A 23,470-nucleotide genomic window follows, 5' to 3' on the forward strand; every position below is an offset into this window, starting at 1 on the left:
CCGGAGGACTGCCCCTGGTGGAGCAGCTGCAACAGCTGTGGCCTGAAGAAATGCTTGCAGGTCACTCAGTCCATAAAATTTATAGGATGGGGGAGGAGGTGTCTTGAGCTTCCCTGCGCCCAAGAATAATGCCACCTTTGATCTGCAGAAATGAAAAAATGGAGCTTTTCCTTTGCAAGTGGGTCTTAAATATTTCTCCATTAATAGTTAATGCACATAAAGACCAGCAGAGTGACAGCTCCCTCTGATTATGAATTCTGGCTTTGTAACTCTAGTACAAATAAGAGCTGAACTTTCAAAATCACGGTGGTTACTTTTGACAAATTAAATTGTCTTACTTAAAGAGGTAGGAGGAATGAAGAGAAAGAAAGTGAGGGAGTGGGAGAAAATTCTCCTTGGAGATGATTCTCAGACTGAGAAAGAAAAAAATGAGATAAAATGATGTTTGTGTTTCCTGAGCTGATAACACTGCCAATGTTTATTAAAAAATAGCTACAGAAGGTCTTGGTTCAGAAGTTGGACAAGACAAAAAAGAGAGAAGGAGAGATATCGGCAGTATGGCTCTTTGTCTCCAAACAAAGAAGAAAATATATTTAAGGGAGCAGTTAGTTTTCAAGAAGAATCAGGTTAGTCTCAGGACCTTGCAGTTTAAAATTACAAAGAGAATAGTCTTAAATTTCTAACAACCTGAAAATAACAAGAAATGGTTTAACAGAAAATCTACTTTATATCCCATTGTAATAGTAAGGTTCTAAATTACGTCACTTTGTATAAACGTATTGTTTGCTGGTTAAACCTAATTCTTTTCCTTTATAAGGTCCCAGGCTGCTTTGCCGGTTTTGGGTAACCAAGATATCACGACAGGTGCCCCACTCATGAGGTCTGCTGAATAATCTGAGGTGTTTAGTGTAGGTGCTGAATAGTCTGTAGCTCCATATCTAGGAATTAAGGTTAGATGATTTTCTAGCAGAGACCAGAATATAAAACAAATAGGTAAAGTCAAAAAGTTAGTGCCTAATGTTGAGGCAGTACCTACAAACCGTACTCTCATGAGTACCATTTTACTACATTTTCTCTAATCCAACATTTTCTAGTGTGGACGTTAGGGATCCACCTAGGACTGTGCAATGCACACACTGAGGTCTGGGCACGACCGTCTCTGGTAGGTAAGGAGATGAGTGATGAAATACAGAGTCTCTGAGAGTGAGGAGAACAAAGGTTTTGAATCTGATGATAAAAAGAATGATGATTCTGTCCTGGTGTGTAGTTGTTGGGATTCTACACTCAGTTGAAGGTCGCTCATAAGTTTCACCCTCATTCTTTTCAGTAACACCAGGGATCATGAACTTCATTCTGTCCTTAATTTTTTAACTCAACACTCTTAGCTCTGTAACTATATAAGATGCTTTACTTAACATACATAATACAAGTGCCAGGTATTTTTCTTGGTGCTGTCAAGTGTGGTAAGCAATGGAGATGACGAGGATGCGTCGAGATGGACTAGAAATGCTGTGGAGTGGAGCAGGTGTCCCGTTGGACTGTTGCAATGATGGGAAAACCAATAGTAAGTGCAGCAAAAGGGGTGGTCCCACCGACTAACAAAAACTGCTTTTTCCTGAATGTCAATGATGCCCTTGATGAGACATGCTAATAAAGCATTGGCATCTTTCAGGAAAAACAAATTTAAAGATTAAAAGATAGCTAAGGTAGTCTCAAATGGTACTGAAAGCCCAGGAATGTCTGAGGACCAATTGGGAAGCTTTACTCTTTCAGGAGTGTCTGTGCTCCACAGGCTCCAAACCTCCCTCCCCCAAGACAACCCTTCAGTTAATTCCTGGAAAAGCAGAAAAGAACAGAGGAATGGGACATTGAAATGGAGATTCCTGGCAAAGACCTGAAATTTATTCTCCTTCATCAGTTTTTCTAATACAGAAGCCACCTCAAGTTCTAAATGACCCCTTAGTCAATATCCTCAGGATTGCTTTAGAAGTTTCCAAATCTCAAATAATTTGGGGGCTTATATAAAGAGAAAACTCCACTAACCCGTAGCATTTGCCCTTGGTTTCTAACTCAATTATTATTAGTATTGCTTATAAACCAAACGCAAAGTTACTGCTAGTCTAATAAACCTAGATATGTTGGACACCTAAAAGCAAAAAAAGAAAAAAAAAGATGATGACAAGACATGGTCACAAATAAAAACCCCGGCAGGAAAACGTTTGGAAAAACACTACAACCCAGAAGTACTGAGTGGGTGGAATAATGGCCTTCAATACGCCAGAATGAGAATTCTCAGGCAGAGCACTTACAGGGAAAGCACAAGAAAAAGACTGCGCTTTGTGTTCAGTGATTTCTTATTAATTGTGATGTAAATTATATGGATGTGATTTTGACAAAGAATAGCACTGTTTCTGAAAAAAGTAGTGGTTTATGTACAAAATACAAAATGCATCATGAACAAAAAAATGTTACTTGGCAACTCAAGAGTAATAAAATCTGAGATAACAGCTTATGATTAGATAACTTTTGTCTAATTTTTTCCTGTTTGGTTCAAGTTTTAATCTTAAGCCTTGGAAATAAAACACATCTTTTTGCATCATAAATTAATATAGATTTATAGGCATTTTAATATGTAATTCTTGATGCAGACATAAAATGTAAAATCACCTAGCTTTGGTTACTTTTGGTCGAGACTGTTACTCTAACCATATGTTATGTCCGAAGATATATTTGTTTTGTTGTAAATGTGGACAGCTATCTATATAGGAAACAGCGAATAATCAAACTCGGTCAATGATTGACAAAATTCTTTAGGGAGTAAAATGTCACCATTCGCCAAGTCCCTGGGGAACTTATATCTTCTCTTAACCAAGAGGATTCCAGGGGACATTAATTAAACTCAGCCAGGCCCTGGAAAAGTGCCAATAAATATTTTTCTTTAAAGGAGTTAGAAGTTAAAATAATATATTAAGAAACGGTAACTTGAAAGATAAAGAACTGAAGAAGAAAAAAGACAACTTTTATTTGACCTTGAATGTACTTCTTATTCGATAAGAAATTTTAAAAAGCTAGAGGGTGGTTGTTTCTTGTCATTATACTGTGGCTGATTCTGTGGTTAGTTATTAATTTTATTTTTTATGATTCACAATCTGCTCTTTGAAATATGCCATATGCTCAAAGCAATTCAAGGATGACAACTGTCAGAATTACTCCAATAAAAATTGCCTAAATGAGGAAGATTTACTACAGTCTGATATTTCCATGGAAAGTCCCTCTACCCTCCTCCCCAACAGCTACTTCAGGCACTGTGAATCTTGCAAACATTTTTTTTTTAATCAAAATCACAGGGTTGTTTTCTAAGAACTTCTAAGACTATTTAAGTGGAATTGGTAAAGCACACTAGGCCAAGGGTGAATTGGCAGACATGGAAAACAATATAGATAGTTATTAGATGGATCGCCTGCAATCAATATGTGAGTTCCAAGCTAGTCTTCTTAAATCACACGCAAATGTATTGACTTAATATGACAACGTCTGCTCTATATATCACTAATAAACATTAAATTGGACAAGCCCTGTACCCTGAAAGCAGCAAGCCAAAATAAAGGCAAATTCCTTTTACCTCTGGGAAGATCTGAGGGGTAGATAGAATTTGCCTGAGTGATCCAATCAAAACATATTTTGTTCAGTGCTACCCTTCATTTTGTTTCAGCCTATTTATTAATGCAGTTTTATTTATTGCTATTCATCTTGAAGATAAATTTTTGTCCTTCTATAGAATTACACCAAATAGGATGTGATAAAGGGAACTTTCTTGCAATTATGATGTCGGTGCAGCCTGTCAGCACACAAGGGATGGAAATGAGTTTGGGGACAGGGAAGAGAATTCTAATAGACACCATGATACATACAATGAACGCAAAGAGATCCTGAGAGGGAGAGAGAGACTTGTCAGGCTAATCAGATCTTCCAGGGCAAGGTAAAGGCAAGAAGGGTGGCTCTAACCTTGTAAAGATGCTGCTGCTGCTCCTCTGACATCATCAGGTCGTGGCTGTCCATCACAAGGGACTCCATGTCAATCAGCCAATCCCAGAGCTCCTGATATTCTGAATCGAAGTCCAGAAGTCTGAAGATAAGATACAAAATGTATTATGCATAAACACAGTGTAGTTGTTAAAATCTCATATTAGAATAATATATTCTTGAAAACCCACGATGTTCCTAGGTGATACCTATAAAAATGAGCAGGAACAAATTATCTGTGTAGTTACACAGTGGGCAAAAGAGGAATTCAAGCTTGAGACATAAGCCACTTCTTAGATTTTGAAATCATAACATGCAGTTTTGATGTTCATACCTGAGACATGTTATCATGGCGATTTCCATTTGCTAAACCTTCTGAGAATCTGCAGCACTTGAACAAAATGACTGCTAGCACATCCTTGAAAGAGAGCACCTTCATGTCTAACAGGCTCAGAAATGGTGGCCCAGTGCCCTATGAAAGTCACATGGTCCAGAATGTTGGGTAAACACAGTGCCCTCAAAATCCAAAACCCCTTTCTCACCTAATAGATTTTCCGTAGATATGCCCCAATAGATTTATGATGAAGAATACTAATTTAACTAATTTATCTACAATAATCACCATTCACTATCGGATCCAAAATACAATTTTACTGGGGAATGACTTCATCATTTACCTGTCCCTCTGCTGTCTATCTGCCTATCTCTACAAAGATACATCCTACACTTATGGTCATGGATGAGTAGCCAGCATTTCAGCTTAACACTCAGAGAAAGGCTTGAGTGACTCGGGTAAGCCAGTGAGAACCAGGGGCAGATCCAGTATTAGACAGGTGTTCCCTGCAGACATGTAGGAAACAAAGGTAAGGACAGGAAGTCAAAACAATGAATCTTTGAATAGGCAGCAATCATTAAAATTCAAAGGAGGATCACTATGGTTTTCAACAAAATAAATCATTAGAATAAGGAGCTTAAAAGGATTAATGTGATTCTCTATTGAAAGCCCAGAGAATAAGTAAAGCCCAGATTCCTCTAAAACACTGTGATCAGAAAATGAAAGTGCAGATGAAAAACCATGACTTTGTCCTTCCCCCTGAAAATCATCCCCCTAAAAGAAATCCTAGGCTCCTGTCAAACTATAACTGAACAAAACCCTATTTGCACCAGTGAAGCAGCAGCCTCAGGTATGAATGCACATTTACCAAGTGAGTATCTTATTACTAGCTTGTTCCTGTCTCCATACATTAAGTGTCTGCTTTCCAAGCAAATGAACATCTACTTTTCATAACCTACAACTTAATCTTAATAGATCTGTCCAAAAATTATGGTGTATCTGATGATGGAGGACTAGACTTAAAATTGCCAATTTTATTTTAACTACTTTATCATAATTATAAAGATCCTTGATTAGGAACATAAGTACCCAAGGGCAAAGATCGTCACTGGCTAACACGTGGAACTGACAAATACATGTTTACCAAATGTTGATGATGAGTACCGCTGACGTAGCCAAAATCTTCAGTAACGCTATGGTGGGCCTATGGCACAGCTGAAGGTCTCGTCGAAACGCAGGTACTGATTCAGCAGTTCTGGGTGGGCCTGAGATCCTGCATTTCTAACAAGTGAACAACTGGCAACGCGACTGGCCATGGACCTCACTTTGAAGCAAGGGCTTGCAGCACACATGTGAAATCTATAAATATACATTTCAAAATAGTAAAAACCAAACAAAAACAATCCCACTGTAACAGCGAGAAATAAACCATCAGGTTTTCTTCATTAACTTGGTGAGTGACTAATAAAGAAGGAGTAATGAGCATTCGTTCATATGACTAGTACAATAATTTTAGAAAGGCCTCCAGAATATGGTCAGCATTTCTCTCTCCTTGTACCCTCCCACATTTTAAATATAAAAATAAGAGAAAGGTGAAATGCCACTCCCAAAATTAGGAGAGTATGGTCCAAAGGAATATTAAAAGGAAAGGGAAAAGGAAGGAAAAAGCGAACCCCTTCCCTCTCAGTGGATTGGGGGAATAGGAAGGAAATAAAGGCAAGAGGTGCCTGGACTCAGATGTGTGTATTCCCATCCCTCGGACTAGGCCTAGAGAAAAGGCACATGAGATGGTTGAAAGGAAAGCCAAAAATGCAAGGATGTCAGCTCCATTGCCCTCTAGGAAGTCTGGGAAGAGATCGCCTTAATTAGTGTCCTTACAATAACCTGGAGTGGGGATGTTGAAGTCAGAGGGAGCTCTTTGGTCAGGACTCCCCTTGCTACCACATTCTCTCATCCTCCCCATCTTGCCATGAGGTTTCTGAAAGTTCAGCTGATAGACTTGGCAGAGACATTGCACAATGACCTCCAAAGAAATCAGAGCAGAAGCTCTGAAGCCAGACCTCAGAGAGTTCTTAGGACAAGTAAGACCTGAGATAAGACTTTAGTCAGAATACACTCCTGACCAAGTTAAGAGATAATGACACAGCCATAGCCCTCTGTGGGAGGCAACCTCATAATGTCCAGGGCAAGACCCATTTCAGCGAACCCCGCCAGCCTTTACCATGCGTCATGTTAAGACAGGGGACCTTATTGCCTTCCAGAATCACAAGGTCAGGTGAACCCCCTATACGCTCTTTTGGATACTCTGCCTACCTAAAGGAAGGGAGAAGAATAGGAAATTTGAAAAACAGCACTTTTCCCAAGAGTTGTTCCTTAAAAGAATGTTAATTTATTTGGGGAGATTATAATCATTGTGTTTGGAAACCCGAACACTGATCTTAAAGCAAGTTTTTTTCTTGCTTAACCAGGAAAGTACATGTCTCATAAAAATTATCAGTCAGTGTATAAGGAGAAAAATTTTAAAACCTGGTTTATTTTGCATATATGTAAGATAAAAAAAGAAACTTTGTGACCAAACAATTCAAAGGCACGCTATGAACTTATTTTTGCATCCCTAGTGCTTACCGTAGTACCTGGTGAATGTGACTGAATATAGATAATGAAACCAAAACCTTCAGTAGGGCAAGAATGATTTCAGAAAGAGCAGCCATGGCAGGGGTAGTAGTACCTCATCCTCCAAAGCCAATGCCAAAGCAACAAGGGCACCATCGACAGGCTTCTACACTCGTTCTGAAGGGGAGATTTTTGCCTCCGTATATGAGAATGGTACATTTGCTCACCAAGAACAATCTACAGTTAAACACAGTAGATTCTCAGTTAATCTGAGTTAACTTCCCATTCCTTTCACAACTTCCTCTTTTCTCTAGTGAAAATTAAAGGTGATTTAGAAATAGATTTTAAACAAATGAAAAATATACACAAAATAATAAAATGTTCAGAACAATGGAAATGTTTTCAGAGGCTCTTTACCACACCTTAAATCCATTTAGCTGCTCCCTCCTCTTACTCTCCTTATAGAACAAAAGCCCTTCCTTCTTCTTTTTTAAAAAATATTTTATTGATTATGCTATTACAGTTTTCCCAATTTTTGCTCCTCTATCACCCCTCCACCCTGCCCCGCTAATTCTCCAGAATCCCTCACTTAGTTCACATCCATGGGTTGTACATATAAGTTCTTTGAGGCCTCTGTTTCCCATACCATTTTTTATCTCTCCCAATCTCTTTTGTGCCTACTAATCACACTTCTTCTTCCCTGTACCCCGCCATTCATCCCCTCCCCCACAACTGAAATCCCTCCTTGTGATGTCCATTTCTTTGGTTCTCTTCCTGTTCTGGTTGTTCACTTAGTTTTTGTTTTCATTGTTTTTCTTTTCTTTTAGGTTCATTTGTTGATAGTTGTGAATTTGTTGTCATTTTACTATTCATATTTTTTATCTTCTTTTTCTTAGATAAGTCCCTTTAACATTTCATATAATAAGAACTTGGTGATGATGAACTCCTTTAACTTGACCTTATCTGAGAAGCACTTTATCTGCCCTTCCATTCTAAATGAGAGCTTTGCTGGATAGAGCAATCTTGAGTGGAGCTGAATGACAATGTCCTCCAGGAAAGGAAGACAATCTACTTTGGTAGCTACTTTCCTTCCAGGAGAGGACTAGCTACTATAAAGAACAACATAAAAGATCGCATATGAGTGAATTTATTAATAGTAGTGTGAACCTTGTTAACAGTTCTGTATTCTTTGAAGATGTGCTGATTATATCAGCTGAATTCTTTTCTTGAATTCTTGGTGACTCTAGTTTGTCTTTAAAGAAGGGAGAAAGAAGAGATCAAAATTGTGGCAAGTATCAGAATCTTATAAGGGATATGACAATGGGAACTACTCTTTTGGAGGGATTTTCCTCATAAAATTTTCTTTGTAATTGTGCTTCGGTTTATGTCACCCATTCACTCAAATACTCTCTTTTATGTTAAAAGGTCTCAAAACATACCTTTTGATACTCTATGAATATGTTATCTTCTCTATGAAATTGTACAAAGCAAACATATTTACTCTTTGAAAGTATTATAAAGCAAACACATCACCAAAATGATATTTTTGGACAATTTTCCTTTAAATTGCTATATACCTCAAGGGTTCACAATAAAAGAACTGGACATTCTCTTATATGTATAATATTTTCATTTTAGGAGGATTAAAAACTTAAGCATATGATGAGGAGAAAAGTCTTTTAACTCAAAGCCAGTTTTTGTGAGACATACATAAAGCTATAATGTAGTTATTCCATAAGCTGAGAAGCTAATAGAGAAAAAGACAAGACTACAGTGAAATAAATGTGCAATTTTTCTTTAATGTTTATTTCTAAGGCTAGGTCAACTATTATAGGTAATTGCCAAAAGTATTTCCCAACATCCTGTCTACCATTTATTCTGCCTTTTTAAGGTTAAAATGATTCTAGGTCCTTTCACCACAGAAATAAAACACTAACAAGCTTATTTATGATCATTTTTCTGCATATTGGATAGCAATATATTATTTGTGAGGCTGGTACAGTTGAAGAAATAACTCTTTCTCTAAACCCTGATGGGAGTTATGTTTGACTAGCAAAGTGTTTGAATACATAAATGCATTCAGCCTTTGGTATTTAAAGTGAGCATCATTAACTGAACATTCCGACTTAAACTTTGCTTAAAAGATAAAGTTTCACCCAAGTGAAATCAATGGGAGGTGTGTGTGAATATATGAGGTTTCAGCTTAGCCCACTAAGGAATTCTCATTAAAACAGTCCACCAAATGAAGAAATCATCAAGATAAAGCAATTTTTGGTTAAAGAAAACACTAAAAAGTCTTTGTAGCTTTTTTTACAGCTAGGGCTAAAGAATATATATTTTGAAGCATTTAAGAATCCATCTCTTGTATGCTTTGTGGTTCATTTCATACCAACACATCCAAAAGCACAAGATTGATTCGTGAAATACCAGCTTGTCTATATTGGGACTTCTATTAAATGATCCAATCTTCCTAGCTTCTTTAGCATATTGATTCTTTCCCTAAATACTCACTAAGTATTCACTGTTCACAGTATTTGCTCAAGGAAGTTTGCCTCTGGTTTTCAAAAATGGCACTAAAGGAAGTGGTAACAAAATCTTGTAAAAATATAGATTAATAATTTTACCGAAGTAAAATACTAATAGGTCAGAATTTCCCATCATCCTCTACTGCATGTGCCATGTAAGCACAGAAGGACACACGATAGTGGCATCTTGCTCAATCATCATATCATTAAAGAATAAAATTTGGCTTCCCAGACATGGTACCTGATAAGCACTGCTGCATGTAGAATCCCTTTCCACTCTAAACATATTAAAGTGTGGACACTAATTTACTATTTTGAATGAAAATTCATGAGCAACCTCCTCATGAGAAAAACAGGCTGCCTTTGCATTAATAAATAAAAAGGAATATGGAGTTCTCTCCAGCAGTAATTTTCTCAATTCTCATATATATCCACATACACGTGAAAATGTCTAAGAAAAACAAAATCAACCCTTCAAATTTGTTAATGACTGCCCCCACTTTCTAATGAACCCATGGACCATCTGTTCATAAACATTTGTTATTGAAATAAAAGCCATAAAGAAAAAATTCTAACCTCCAAGATTAGCCATAAAATTAGAAATATCAATGTTGATTCCTGAATGTATTTCGAGAATTGTTAGGCTGTCAGGAAGTCAAACTGTTGTCTAAATTTTCAAATAATATCTAAGTTCTAGCCAAAGAGCTGGAAAACCTTCTGAAGAATTTAAAATAAGTAGTGATTCTAACATAAATGGGGAAACCATACTTCAAAAGACACAGCAAGAGCGATACTTAAAAACAAAACCAAACCTAAACCTTCCTATGTCTTTATCTGTGTGTTAGAGGTGACTGGATCCATACTTGATACTGGCGCGGAAGTGTGGGTTAGGCAACTCAACCTTTGTAAAAGTACTACCCCACCCCAAGCCTCACTGGTTTTCAAAGATTATTAAACAATAGAGAATATTTACCCTCAGGGTTAGGGCTGGAGGTAAATAACCTGGAAATAATTCCCCGCTGCCCTACCAAAACCCGGGTAACAGACTTAGTGTGGAGACCTCTCCCAAGATGACTGGCCCCGCCTGCCCAGAGGTGCTGTGGTCAGACTGTATGGCTTTATTACCTGTAGAGCTGCTCTCACTGAATTACGTTCTAATGTCCACTCTGTAGCCTACCTAAAAATAATGCCTTGGAAACTGGGTTTCTTTTGTAGGGATACAGTATCACAGATGCCTGTCTTCTCCTTAAAGAACTACAGGAGATACTCCTCTCAGGGCTTAATGGCATTAGAACCCAACCTTGCCCTGGCTGGTGTAGCTCAGTGAATTGAGCGCAGGCCTGCAAACCACAGGATCTCCGCTCGATTCCCAGTCAGGCCACATGCCTGGGTTGCAGGCCAGTTCCCAGCAGGGGACTCACAAGAGGCAACCATACATTGACATTTCTCTCCCTCTCTCCTTCCCTTCCTCTCTAAAGATGAATAAATAAAATATTTTAAAAAAAGAACCCAACCTCCCTCCAATATGTATTAGTTTTAATCTTAGGACACTATGAATTTTCTGATGGATGAGATTTCACTCTTTTCTTTGGGTGTAGAAAGCTTAGACCCAAAAATAGTATTCTTGAGGATATGAAGAATACACATTTGTTTGTCTTCTTACACATATTTTACTCTTGCCTAACTTGCTACCATCGAAATTTATTCTATTTCATTATAATATTTTTGTAATTTGACTCAAGTCCTTTGTAAATGAGATGGGGAAATTGATAAAGAAATATGTTTTTTAGAAGATGTTATTTATTTATTTTTAAAGAGGGGAAGGAAGGGAGAAAGAAAGGGAGAGAAATATCAATGTGTGGTTGCCTCTTGCACGCCCCTTACTGAGGATCTGGCCTGCAACCCAGGCATGTGCCCTGACTGGGAATTGAACTGGTGGCCCTTTGGTTCACAGGCCAGCACTCAACCAACTGAGCCATATACCAGCCAAGGAAGAAATACATTTCAAAGAGTTAAGCTTTGTACATTAAAAGGAGGTAGATTAGATTTAGGAACCTTCTCATTATTCCTGTTAGGACCTCTCACCCTCTTCAGTGGGTCCTGTCAGTGCTCCAAAGCATTACAGACATTGAGTATTATAAGGTGTAAGATACATATGACTTTACTATTAACTTTGAAGCAATACTTCCCCAGAAAGTATCACTGCCTCTCTGGTTTGTGCTTTGTTGGCTACCTGCACAGAGGGCACTAGATCACTAAACTGTAAGGCTGTCTATGTCTAAAATTAGTTTAATATATTTGTACACTGAAACGATATACTATCACAACCCCAAATGAATACATTTCTGTGAGTGAGTTTTCTTTTTTATTTTCCCAGAAAACCCATTTCAGTATTTTATAGTGCCCAGAATAGCAGCCAAGCACTTTTTGCTTCTTTTTAACTACATGCTCCATCGAATCCTACTATTTAATAATAACATCACAGTATAAGAGAAGGGGCAATAAGGACCTGAATTGAACACTAGTCAGCAATTAGTTAGATTAAGATAGATCGAGAGTCTATGAAGAAAATATTCAGAAATGCAAGGTGATTTATTTGCAAGAGTATTCTCTACATCAGCACATATAAGAGGTAAGTACTTCATTTTACAGCTGGTAGGTACCAAAGATAAAATATTTTATGTAGCAATATTCCATTGAAGAGAAATTCAAAATGGTCATTTTGTGAATGTGTCTGTGTGTGTATGTCTCAGAGAGAAAATATGAGTGAATATGAATATTCATTCAACTACATAAAGATACTACTTTTGACCTGTTGTTCAACAGAAAACCAGAAATATCACCCTGCAGAAGCAAAACCCAGAGTGGGTATATCCCTTTCCAGGTGGTTACAGTAAGTTAGTGCATCTTAATGCTTCACATAGAGAATCAAATTTGGTCTTTAATCAAACAACATTTTAAATAGCTATTTATTTGTTTTCATCTGTCAATATCATTTCTCTTTGGGGGTATTTTATACACATTTGTGTGTTACACACTGATTCAGAAATGCTTTTTTTCCTAAACAAAAAGGATTCATCTTTCTTGCCAAACTTGTAAAGTTTTATATATTTAAGGTAGAAATAACTTACATAAACCATTTGGATTTGGGAGTAAAATTTATACTAAAGCCTTGCGTGATGTGGAGTGAATTACCCCCATATTCTTAGATAGAGGGCCTAAACCTTGACTACATCTCCATTTGTAGACACTGTTCAAATTCACCCAAAGCTCATCGGCCTGTGGCTGATGAGATTGAGAACAGAAGTCCCTAAGAACACCCTTGGGATTCCCAAGCACAATCAGGAAAAGGTCTCCATTCCCTTCTGTTTTGACATCAAATTATGGTTTATAGAAACCCTCAACACACACACACACACTACTTAGATACTGTCTTGTGGCTGAAATCCTCACTCTATCTGTAACCAGCCTTTTTCTAATGGCTAATATCTATGCATCTTTTAAGACAGCTCAGTTGTTCTCTCCTTCCATAAACTTCTCTGACTCCTTCTAGCCAGTGTAGATTGGGTATAACTCATGTACACCCATAATAAGCTTTTACCTGTAGCTTTAAGACAGCAAATAATAGTCAACTGTAGTTCTCAATTCCTGCCAATCAAGGTACCACCATAAATTTTCAGTGATATAGTGCTTTATTTTGGAAGACTTGCATAATACAACAGGAAAGATTCTAACTGAAATAAAAATGTTCGGATTATCTAGACTTTTTAAAGCAAATAAGCAATCTTTACTTCTTTATTTTTTAAATTTTTATTCAAAATTTCTATGTCTGTTCTACATCAGTTGCATTTTCTTCTTTTTACCTTTGCCCATTTCTCCACTCTCCTCCCCACAAATCCACCTCTGGCAACCACCAATCTGTTCTCTGTATTTATGAGTTCAGTTTTTAGTTTTTGTTTTAGATTCCACATGTAAGAGAGATCATATATTATTTGTCTTTCTCTGATTTATTTCACTCAGCATAATACCCTCAAGGTCCATCCATGGTTCACATATGGCAAGGTTTCATTCATTTTTATGGCTGAATAATATCCCATTGTGTTTATATATGACAATTTCTTTATCCATTCATCTATCAATGGAAATTCCATGTATTGGCTATTGTAAATAATGTTGCAGTAAACATGGAGGCACATATAACATTTTAAGTTAGTGCTTTTGTTTCCTTCAGATAAATACCCAAAAGTAAAATTGCTGAATGAAAGGGTAGTTCTTTCGAAATTTTTTTGAGGATGATACTTTGGACAAGGGTTTGATCTCCAAAATATATAAAGAACTCACATGACTCCAGTCCAGGAAGACAAACAATCTAATTAAGAACTGGGCAAAGGGCATTGGCTAGTGTAGCTCAGTAGTTGAGTGACGGCCTGCAAATCAGGGGGTCACAGGTTTGATTCCCAGTCTAGAGCACATTCCTGGGGTGCAGGCCAGGTTCCCAGTAGAGGGCGTGTGAGAGAGCATGTGAGAGGCAATCACACATTGATGTTTCTCTCCCTCTCTTTCTCCTTCCTTTCCCCTCTCTAAAAAATAAATTTTAAAATATTTTTAAAAAATGGGCAAAGGACCTGAACAGACACTTCTCCATGGAGAACATACAAAGGGCCCAGAGACATATGAAAAGATGCTCAGCATCACTAGCCATCAGAGAGATGCAAATTAAATCCACAATGAGATACCACTTCACACCAGTCAGAATGGCCATCTTAAACAAAACAATAAATAACAAGTGCTGGCAAGGCTGTGGAGAAAAGGGAACCCTAGTGTACTGTTGGTGCAAATGCAGACTGGTGCAGCCACTGTGGAAAACAATATGGAATTTCCTCAAAAAACTAACAATGGAATTGCCTTTTGACCTGGCAATTCCACTGCTGGGATTATATATACCCTAAGAACTCTGAAACACCAACTGAAAAGAGTCCATGTATAGGAGACGTTCTGCATGGCATGGACCCAGACAGGACCCATGCCCACAGGTAGGTTCTCCCATGGGGAAGGAATCAGACCTGTGTTGTACCTAGACTGCTATGAGACTTGCTATCGCTAAAACTCCCTCACCCTGAATTGAGGTAAAAAACACTTACTGCATATCTTTAAAGTAACTTCCTAAAATCCATGCTAAACCTTCCAAGGATGAGTATAACCAGTTCAACCACTTTTCCCTTTGCATTTTCAAATATTCTTCTTCTGTGATGTGATTAGTGGCATTGTCTCCTTTGTTTTCTGTAAAAGGTAACCATCTAAAGTGAACCTGTGCATAGTAAATGAGAACCATCGTGTAATGTGCCCAGAAAAGAAATAAAGGCCAGTCAAGGCAAGGGCCTAGGCTTTTTTCTCCTCTTAAGAGAGAAGCTATGCTGTCCCTTTTCCTCAACAGGACTTGGTAGCCCATGTGAATTTCTCGTGTCTCATCCACAATGTGGTAGACCCCACGAGCTGGGGTCCACATCACCCATGTACCCCAATGTTCACAGCAGCTCAATTTACAATAGCCAAGTGCTGGCAGCAACATAAATACCCATCAATAAATGAGTGGATAAAAAAACTGTGATACATTTACACAATGGAATAGTATGCAGCAAAAAGAAAGAAGGAGCTCCTACCCTTCTCAACAGCATGGATGGAACTAGAGAGCATTATGCTAAGTGAAATAAGCCAGATGGTGAAAGACAAATACCATATGATCTCACATATAAGTGGAACCTAATCAACAAAACAAACAAGCAAGCAAAATATAACCAAACACATTGAAATAAGAACAAACTGACAATAACCAGAGGGGAGGTGGGTGAATACCAGAGGAAAGAAGGGAAAAGGTCGTCAAGGAACATGTACAAAGGACCCATGGACAAAGCCAAAGTGGGGTAGGATTGAGGGTGGGAGGTGGGGTTGGGTGAGGCAGGGGAGAGTAGTGGCAGGAAAATGGAGACAGCTGTACTTGAGAAGCAGTAAAAACAAACAAACAAAAAATATTATTCATAAACCACAGTGTAAAACCAATAGACACCCCCACAGCTTCGATCTAGTTCCTACTAATTCAAAGGTTCCTGGCCTCTGGTGGGCTTACATGAGAGAGGACAATGGCATCAGGAACTAATTTGTTTTACCCTTCTCAGTGTGGGCAATGGCCTTAGAGGCAGGCACTCCCAAGAGGGACCCCTGCTATGTGATGTAGTGGGAAGTTCAGAGCTTACAGTTGGGTAGACCTGGTGGGTGGGATCTGTCATGAGCTATGTGACTTCAAGCACAGGTGTAATTTATTGTCTCTGACACTCAGTTTTCTCATCCATAAAAATGGGGACAACTGTGATTGTGCCTGTGATACATACCCACCCAATTGTAAAACAATAAATAAATAATTAGCTAGATAGATAAATAAATAAATAATTTTTGAGGAAACTTTATACTGTTTTCTACAGTGCTGCATGAAATTACATCACCACCAATAGTGGATGAGAGTTTCCTTATTTCCACATCCTTGTCAACACTTGTTATTTCTAGTCCTTTTGATCAAAAGTTTTTAACAGGTATGAGGTGGTATTTTTCTGTGGATTTTAATCCCTAGTGATCCATGACATTGAGCATCTTTTCATATACCTGTTGGCAATCTGTATGTCTCCTTTGGAAAAATGTCTATTCAGATCTTTTTCCCATTTTCAATGGAATTGTTTGCTTTTCTGCTACTGAGTTGTATGAGTTCTTTATGTATTTTGGATATTAGTTCTTTGTGAGATATATGATATACAAGTATTTTCTTTCATTCAGTAGGTTTTTTTCATCTTGTCAATGATTTCCTTTGTTGTGTAAAAGCTTTTTAGTATTGTGCAGTACCACTTATTTATTTTTGCTTTTGTTGCTTTTGCTTTTGGTGTCAGATTTAAAAAATCACCACTAAGACCTATGTCAAAAAGTTCACTGCCTATGTTTTCTAGAGGTTTTATGGTTTAAGGTCTTCTGTTCAGTTCTTTAACCAACTTTGAGGGGTTTCTTTATGGCATGAGAGAATAACCAAGTTTCATGGTCTTGCTTGTGACTGTCTAATATTCCAGCACCATTTACTGAGGAGACCATTCTTTCTACATTGTATATTCTTGGCTCCTTCATCATAAATTAACTGACCATACATACATAAGTTTATTTCTGGGCTCTCTGTTCTGTTCCACTGATCTATGTGTCTTTTTTTGTGCAAAACCATACTGTTTTAATTACTGTAGCTTTATCATACAGCTTAAAATCAGGAGGAGTAATGCCTCCAACTTTGTTCTTTCACAGGACTGCCTTGGCTATTCATGATTTTGTGTATCCATACACATTTTATGATTGTCCTATTTCTTTGAAAAAACATCATTGCAATTCTGATAGGGATTGCATTGAATCTATAGATTATTTTGGGTACTTTGGACATTTAAACAATATTGATCTTTCCAAACCATGAGCATGAAATATCTTTTCATTTATTTGTGACTTCTTCAATTTCTTTCATTAATGCCTTGTAGTTTTTAATATACAGGTCCTTAATCTCTGTTTAAATTTTTTCCTAGGTTTTTCTTAATGATTCAATTATTAATGATATTATTTTCTTTATTTTTCTGGTAGTGTATAGAAACAACAGAGTTTTGTGTATTGATTTTGCATTCTGCAACCCTAGTGAATGTGTTTATTAGTTACGAAAGTTTTTTTGACGTCTTTAGGGTTTCCTATGTACAATATTCCATCTGCAGAGAGGGACAGTTTTATTTTTTTATTTTCCAACTTGGATGCCTTTTATTTCTTTTTCTTCACCAATTGCTTGGCTAGGACTTTTTACACTGTATTGAATAGAAGTGGCTAGAGCTGGCATTCTTATTCCTGATACCAGAGGAAAAAAAGCTTTTAGCTTTACCCCATTGAAGTGTGCTGTTAGCTGTGGGCTTGTCATATATAGCCTTTGTAATGTTGAAGGATCTTCCCTCTGTGCCTGCTTTGTTGAGACTTTTATCATAAATGAATGCTAAAGTGTGTCATATGCTTTTCTACATCTTTTTAATGTGATTGTATGGTTTCTATTCTTCATTTTGTTGATGTTGTGCATCACATCAACTGCTCTGTGAAGGTTGAACTATCCTTACATTCCTGGAAAGAATCTAGCTTGATCATGGTGTATGGTCCTTTTAATATATTATTGAATTTGGTTTGCTAATATTTTGTTGAGGCTTTTGCATCTATGTTTGTTAGAGATATTTGCCTCTACTTTTCTTGTCGTGTCCTTGTCTGTGTTACATCAGGGTAATGCTGGCCTCATAAAATGAGTTTGGAAGAGTTCCATCCTCTCCTATTTTTTGGAAGAGTTTGAAAAGAGTTGGTATTAATTCTTCTTTAAATGTCTGGTAGAATTCACCAGTGAAGCCATCTGGTCCTGGACTTATTTGTTGGCAAGTTTTTGATTACTCATGCAATGTCCTTACTAGTAATCAGTCTGTCAGATTTTCTGCATTTTAAGCATTCTTAAACATATTTTTATGTCTGCCTGAAAGTGGGGAATAGACTACCAAAATGTAAGCTCCTACATCTCTCAGCCTCTGCCACCCATAGTCACCACACTGCCCTCGTTGTTGGTTGAGAAGCCCAAAACATTCTTAAGCTTCAGACTTGCTTCCTGGGCACTTTCACTTGGATGTTCCACAAACTATCCAGAGAACTGTACCTCCCCCCTTCTGTTCCTCCCCTACACTTCCCACCTCAGTAAATAACATGTCCATCTGACAGAGAGCACAAGCCTGAAACACTCTTAAATGTTGGTGACCAAGGTCTGTCAGTTCGACTTCCTCCTTTCAGTGTCTATTGCTGCCATCTTAGTTCAGGTCCTATTTCTTACGTGGATGACTAGAATTACCTGTTAATTAAATACTGTCTAGTCTTGTCCTTGCCACTCTATTCTCTATACTGCTGCTAGAATGTTGTTTACGAACTGTCAGTCTAGTCACGCTGGACATATTTTGTGGTTCCAGCTGTTTGCATATGCTGTTTTCTCTGTGAGAAATGTTCTTACTGTCACTTCTGACCCCGAGCGGTTCTCCACCAGACCTCTCCTGGAAGGCTTTCCTGATTTACATATATCTGTCACCCTTTGTCTCCCATTGTCTCTACCTCCCCAGGCCCTACAACAACCTGAACTTAATAGTAGCTCAATAAATATTAAATGTTGAATGACACCAAAGTCATTTGAATCCAAACCTTCCTATTTTCTTTCTCCCCCTTGAACCAGCAAATGGAGCATTATTCTACTCACCCAATATTTATTGATTCTTTCAGGCTTTAGCTTCTAATTCAGTCTCCAGATTTTCCATTAATTTCTATTTTCTTTTAAACAATTTTTATTTTTTCAACTATAATTGACGTGTTACAGTATTATATTAGTTTCAGGCATATAACTTAGTGATTGGACATTATATAACTTACTAAGTTATCACCCCAATAAATCTAGTACCCATCTGACAGCACACATAGTTACTATAATATTATTGACTATATTTCCTATGTGGTACTTTATATCCCCATGACTATTCTGTAACTACCAATTGGTACTCCTTAATTCCTTTTCCATTAATTTCTAACCTAAAATCTCCAACACCATAGCAGTGTTTCTCAAACAGCATCAGAAGCATCTGGAAGACTTGTTAAACTAAGATTGCTGGACCCCCAGACTTCCCCATTTAGTAACGTTGGAGTGGGGCCCACAATTGGCATTCCTAACAAATTCCCAAGAGATGTTGCTACTACTGGTCCAGAGTTGGTATTTTGAAAACCACTAGAGCGATGGTTCATAGCTGGAAGTAAACAATTAGAACAATCAATCTTGGTCCACTCCTACCTACTAAATCAGAATTTTCATGGGGGAGCGGAGGGCCGGCATTTTTTAGCTTACAAACTCCACAAGTGATCCTGATACCCCAGTTAAGAACCATAAATTCAATGAGTAGCTCCAAGACCTGGATTCCCCTTCTTTCTAAGCCATATTTTTCACTCCCCCCCCTCCAACTTTCTACCCTATTTTCCAGTCATAGGCAACAGCAGGCAATCTGATGAATCCAGACTTGTGCTTATTTTCTCATTGAACCCCAGATTATTTTTACTAATTCACACACCTAGCACTCACCAGCCACCACACCAGATTCAGAGCACAGCGTGGTAAAAGACACAGCCCGGTCTCATGGAGGCCAGCCCATGCACTCTGTACTTCTCTGTCACCCTCTGCTTCCCTTCTCTCTCACTGCACAGGCAAATACTGGTTCAATGCCGCACCCCCTTGCTAGATTGTAAATTTCATGAAGGCAGAGACTGTGGTATGTTTTTGTAGATGCTCAATAAATGTTTGTTCAGATTAAATTGAAAAGCTCTGCGCTTGACCTTGCCTTCTTTCAAAAATTATCCCGAGTTCTCTCTCTGTGCTGTCTTTCCAGACCTGCTCCAACTCCCTCTCATCACAGGCATGACTGAGCTCTGCCTTCCATGAGCCCCACCCCTTACCTCCCTGCAGATTTTGAACTCTGCGTTGGTGATCTTTTACTCCATGTTGTTTACAGATCTGTCTCCTCCTACCAAACTGTAAGCCTCTCAAGGCAAGGTACCATTTCATTTTTGCCTTTTAATATCTGTACTTCATATAGGATGTACATAATACTAACTTGTCAAAGCAGTAAGTGAAGTCACTTTTTTTTCACTTAAGCCTACTTTGCAATGTTTTTGACCAAACTTCCTTGTGGCTTTAATGAAATCTGCTTAAGATTCTTCCACTTCTCCACTGTGAGAAGAAACCACAATTTAAATTTCATGGAGTATGGAATATGCAGAGTATGGGATTTAAGGAAGAAATGTTTACCAAGGGTCCAAGTAAAGTCCTTCAGAGAGAACACAAAGTGTGTCTCCATAACTTGTCCACTGCATTTTGACCTGGGTTCTGAGTTAGGGTCTTGGCTCCGTCTTGTACCATCATCCTGGACAAGCTGATCTCCCATCCTTTGGCCCTCCAGTTCCATCAGTTAAAAGCTGAACAAAAGGCATGGTTTGGAATCTACACTAAGTCTTGACAACAAGTTGGATGCTATTTAATGAATTAAACAGCCTCTTTGAAATACATTTAGAAAAATGAAATCAGACAACCTTATAGTAGAAACAGGTATTGGGGGGAAAAAAGGAGGGTTATACCTCAAATATATAAAACGTAAGTCTTCTTAACAAACTCTGTTCAGAGAATCATGCCACGAACATAGTAGGTCTTCAATGAATATTTATGGAATGAAAGAAATAACAAAATCTCTAAATGCCTTCATTTAAATGGACAGGAATCAAAAAGGCACCTATCTGCTCTCGTTTCTAATTAATATAAGATGGGATAATGCCCAACTCACTGAGCCACACCAATCAGAGTGATTTATAAGTAATATTTTTGTTCTGTAAAATTCTTAGAAATTTAAGATCACTATTCCATCTAGCACCTGCGTCTTCCCTGGAGTAGCCTTATAAGTTTTTCAATATGTACTCTTCTTAGCATGCATGTAGACATGGGAAGGGAATAAATATATATGCATTGTATCAGCAACTTAATTTTCTCTTTAGTAGATTGTATACCTGCATATGGAATGAAGACCATAGAAAGCCCACACTATTCCCACACTTGCTTATCAGAAATAATGATCAGTCAATGCTATAAAAGAAACAGTGAAATAGAGTCTGTGTGTCATTGGAGCAGATAATTTTACAAGGCAATGCCCTTAAGGCTTCAGAATTAAGGATTTGCCTGTGGGAGCAAAGAGTCTTGGGGGCAAGACACCCCAGATAACCTCACCCACATGCATTTCTCACACAATGCTTTTCTGTATGTAAACAGAAAATAGAAAAGAGTATATGGTGTTTTGTCCTTACTATTAAAGAGCTGCTTTTTCTTCAGCACACTCTTAAATTTCTGCACAATGCACAGCCTTCAGCACCCCAAGGAGCAGAAACAAAAGATATCAGGCAAGTTCACCTACTCCCACTTCACTGAACAATGCTTGTTGTTAACTAAGCAATTCCCAGGGCAGATTTATGATTTGTGGAGCCCAAAGTAAGTACTCAGGTTGGGTCCTTGGAATCTGAGGTCAGAAGCATGTGATGCCTGTTCAATTTCCAGGGCTTTTAGAAAACATGAAAATGTGACCTAAAGTTTGTGCTTACGTGTACACCAGAGACCACTTAGGCATTTAGAGAAATTAAAGCACATGAAGGCCTCAGAACAGCTTATTGTTCACGCTCCAAGTCTTAACCTTTTCTTTCTTATTTGCTCCTATGCTTTTCTTATTGTGAATAAATGTCTATTGCATTCTATAAGAGGAATCAAACATACATATAACATGTCTATGGATTAAAAATCCTGATATAGCAACAACAAATAGACACATAAATTTAAAAATGTATTCCCTATTTTCTAAACAGCATTATGACTCTGATCCTTTTTCCTGTATTCTTAGACCCTGGATTATATGAAAAAACAGAATTTGTAATCAGTGTACTTAATTTATCCTAAAATTTATATGGGGATTAAAGTCCATTCAAAATTATAAGTACTTAAAAGATAAAATGCAAGCACGTACATGAAAAGCCTTTTTTTCTGCCTGCCTTCTCAGGGCATATTTTAGCTGGAGGTACACCTCACAGGGTGATAAGATGCTATTACTACGTAGCAGACTAAGGGGGACAGTTACTCCCCTTTGTTGCCTGGTCAAGTATAAAAATAAAACAGGTTACTGTTTTCATTTTTATGAGTATAATCATTATTAAGTCATTAAAACCATGGAATAATTAAATTTCATTACTACTCTTTTACTGTTTAATATTCTCTTACTAAGTATTAGAATTATGCTGAAAAGACAAAAATAAATATATATATATGTATATAATATTTATATAACTCTAAATTCATTTGGAAATATCTGACTCTATGACAATTAGATGAGTAGTTAGAATAAGATAAGTATAGTCATATGTCTCAGGCTGAATGAGGTTGTTGCTGGGTCACTGAAGTGGCTGGGTCTTTTCACATGCCATAGACCATCTAAGTGCTAGTCTATGACTCTAACTGGCTTTATGTGAAGCAAACAGGCTAGTCTTTAAACAATTATTAAATGTCTGCAACTTTGGGGGAAAATTATATTCTCCCATACAAATGGTTAAGTTTAAGAAGAGGGAAATACACTGAAAAATAAATTCATAAAGAAAAACAACCAATACTATAAGCACAATACAGTCACACAAACACTTGTAAAATAACAAGGCTGTGTTTAAATAAATCATAACAAAGTTAGGAAGTCCTGGGTTAGGTGACAGAGGCTGATAGAATCCACAGTCTCCGATTCTAGCACGAATAAAAAAGAACATATATGCCTACCTAGTCTATTGAGTTTCTTCTTGTCTGTTAGCTAGGGAAGAAATGCCTGCCTAACGCCTACCAGTGGAAAATCACTGAAAAAGTAGAGATTAGTGAGAATAAAACAACAAAAAGAATAGTTCCCTACCCATTGCCTCCCACTGAATGAACTTTTGACATATCAGCAAACTCTTCTTTCCTCTTGCTGCTGCTGGTGTACTGCTCACTGTACAGCTTCAGGGACATCTGCTCCACAGCATCCCTTTGTGCTTCCAGGTAGCATAGTTGAACCTCAGCCTGGAGAGAGAAACAAAGAGGAATTGCTGCTTTAATCCAGAAGGAATGCATTTCAAGTGAGGTGTAACAACTCAAAGAATGGGGATTGTTCATATCATTATACTGCTCCTTTTGGGGTTGGATTTAATGGGATCAGCTGGGCATATTACAGAATTATAGTTTAGATCTGAATCTTATAAGTTCCTCCTTAAAATATGACCTGAATAAATGAACTCTCAGAAGACTCAGTAAATATCACAA

At 37.7% G+C, this 23,470-nt stretch overlaps 1 protein-coding gene across 6 annotated transcripts in view; it reads right to left on the reverse strand.

The window, feature by feature from the left end:
* Positions 1-23,470, reverse strand: part of AKAP6 (A-kinase anchoring protein 6) — a 481,121-nt gene that overhangs the window by 113,795 nt on the left and 343,856 nt on the right. For all 6 annotated transcript variants that reach the window (XM_037050256.1, XM_037050257.1, XM_037050255.1 and 3 more), the window contains exons 8-9: positions 23,082-23,230; positions 4,006-4,126 (exon numbers count right to left, since the gene is read on the reverse strand). In XM_037050256.1, coding sequence (XP_036906151.1) covers positions 4,006-4,126; positions 23,082-23,230 — 270 coding nt within the window. The remainder of the gene's footprint in view (positions 1-4,005; positions 4,127-23,081; positions 23,231-23,470) is intronic.

The sequence above is a fragment of the Sturnira hondurensis genome, unplaced genomic scaffold (assembly GCF_014824575.4).
Source record: "Sturnira hondurensis isolate 20B ecotype Veracruz unplaced genomic scaffold, ASM1482457v3 Scaffold0006655, whole genome shotgun sequence".
Taxonomy (NCBI): Eukaryota; Metazoa; Chordata; class Mammalia; order Chiroptera; family Phyllostomidae; genus Sturnira; species Sturnira hondurensis.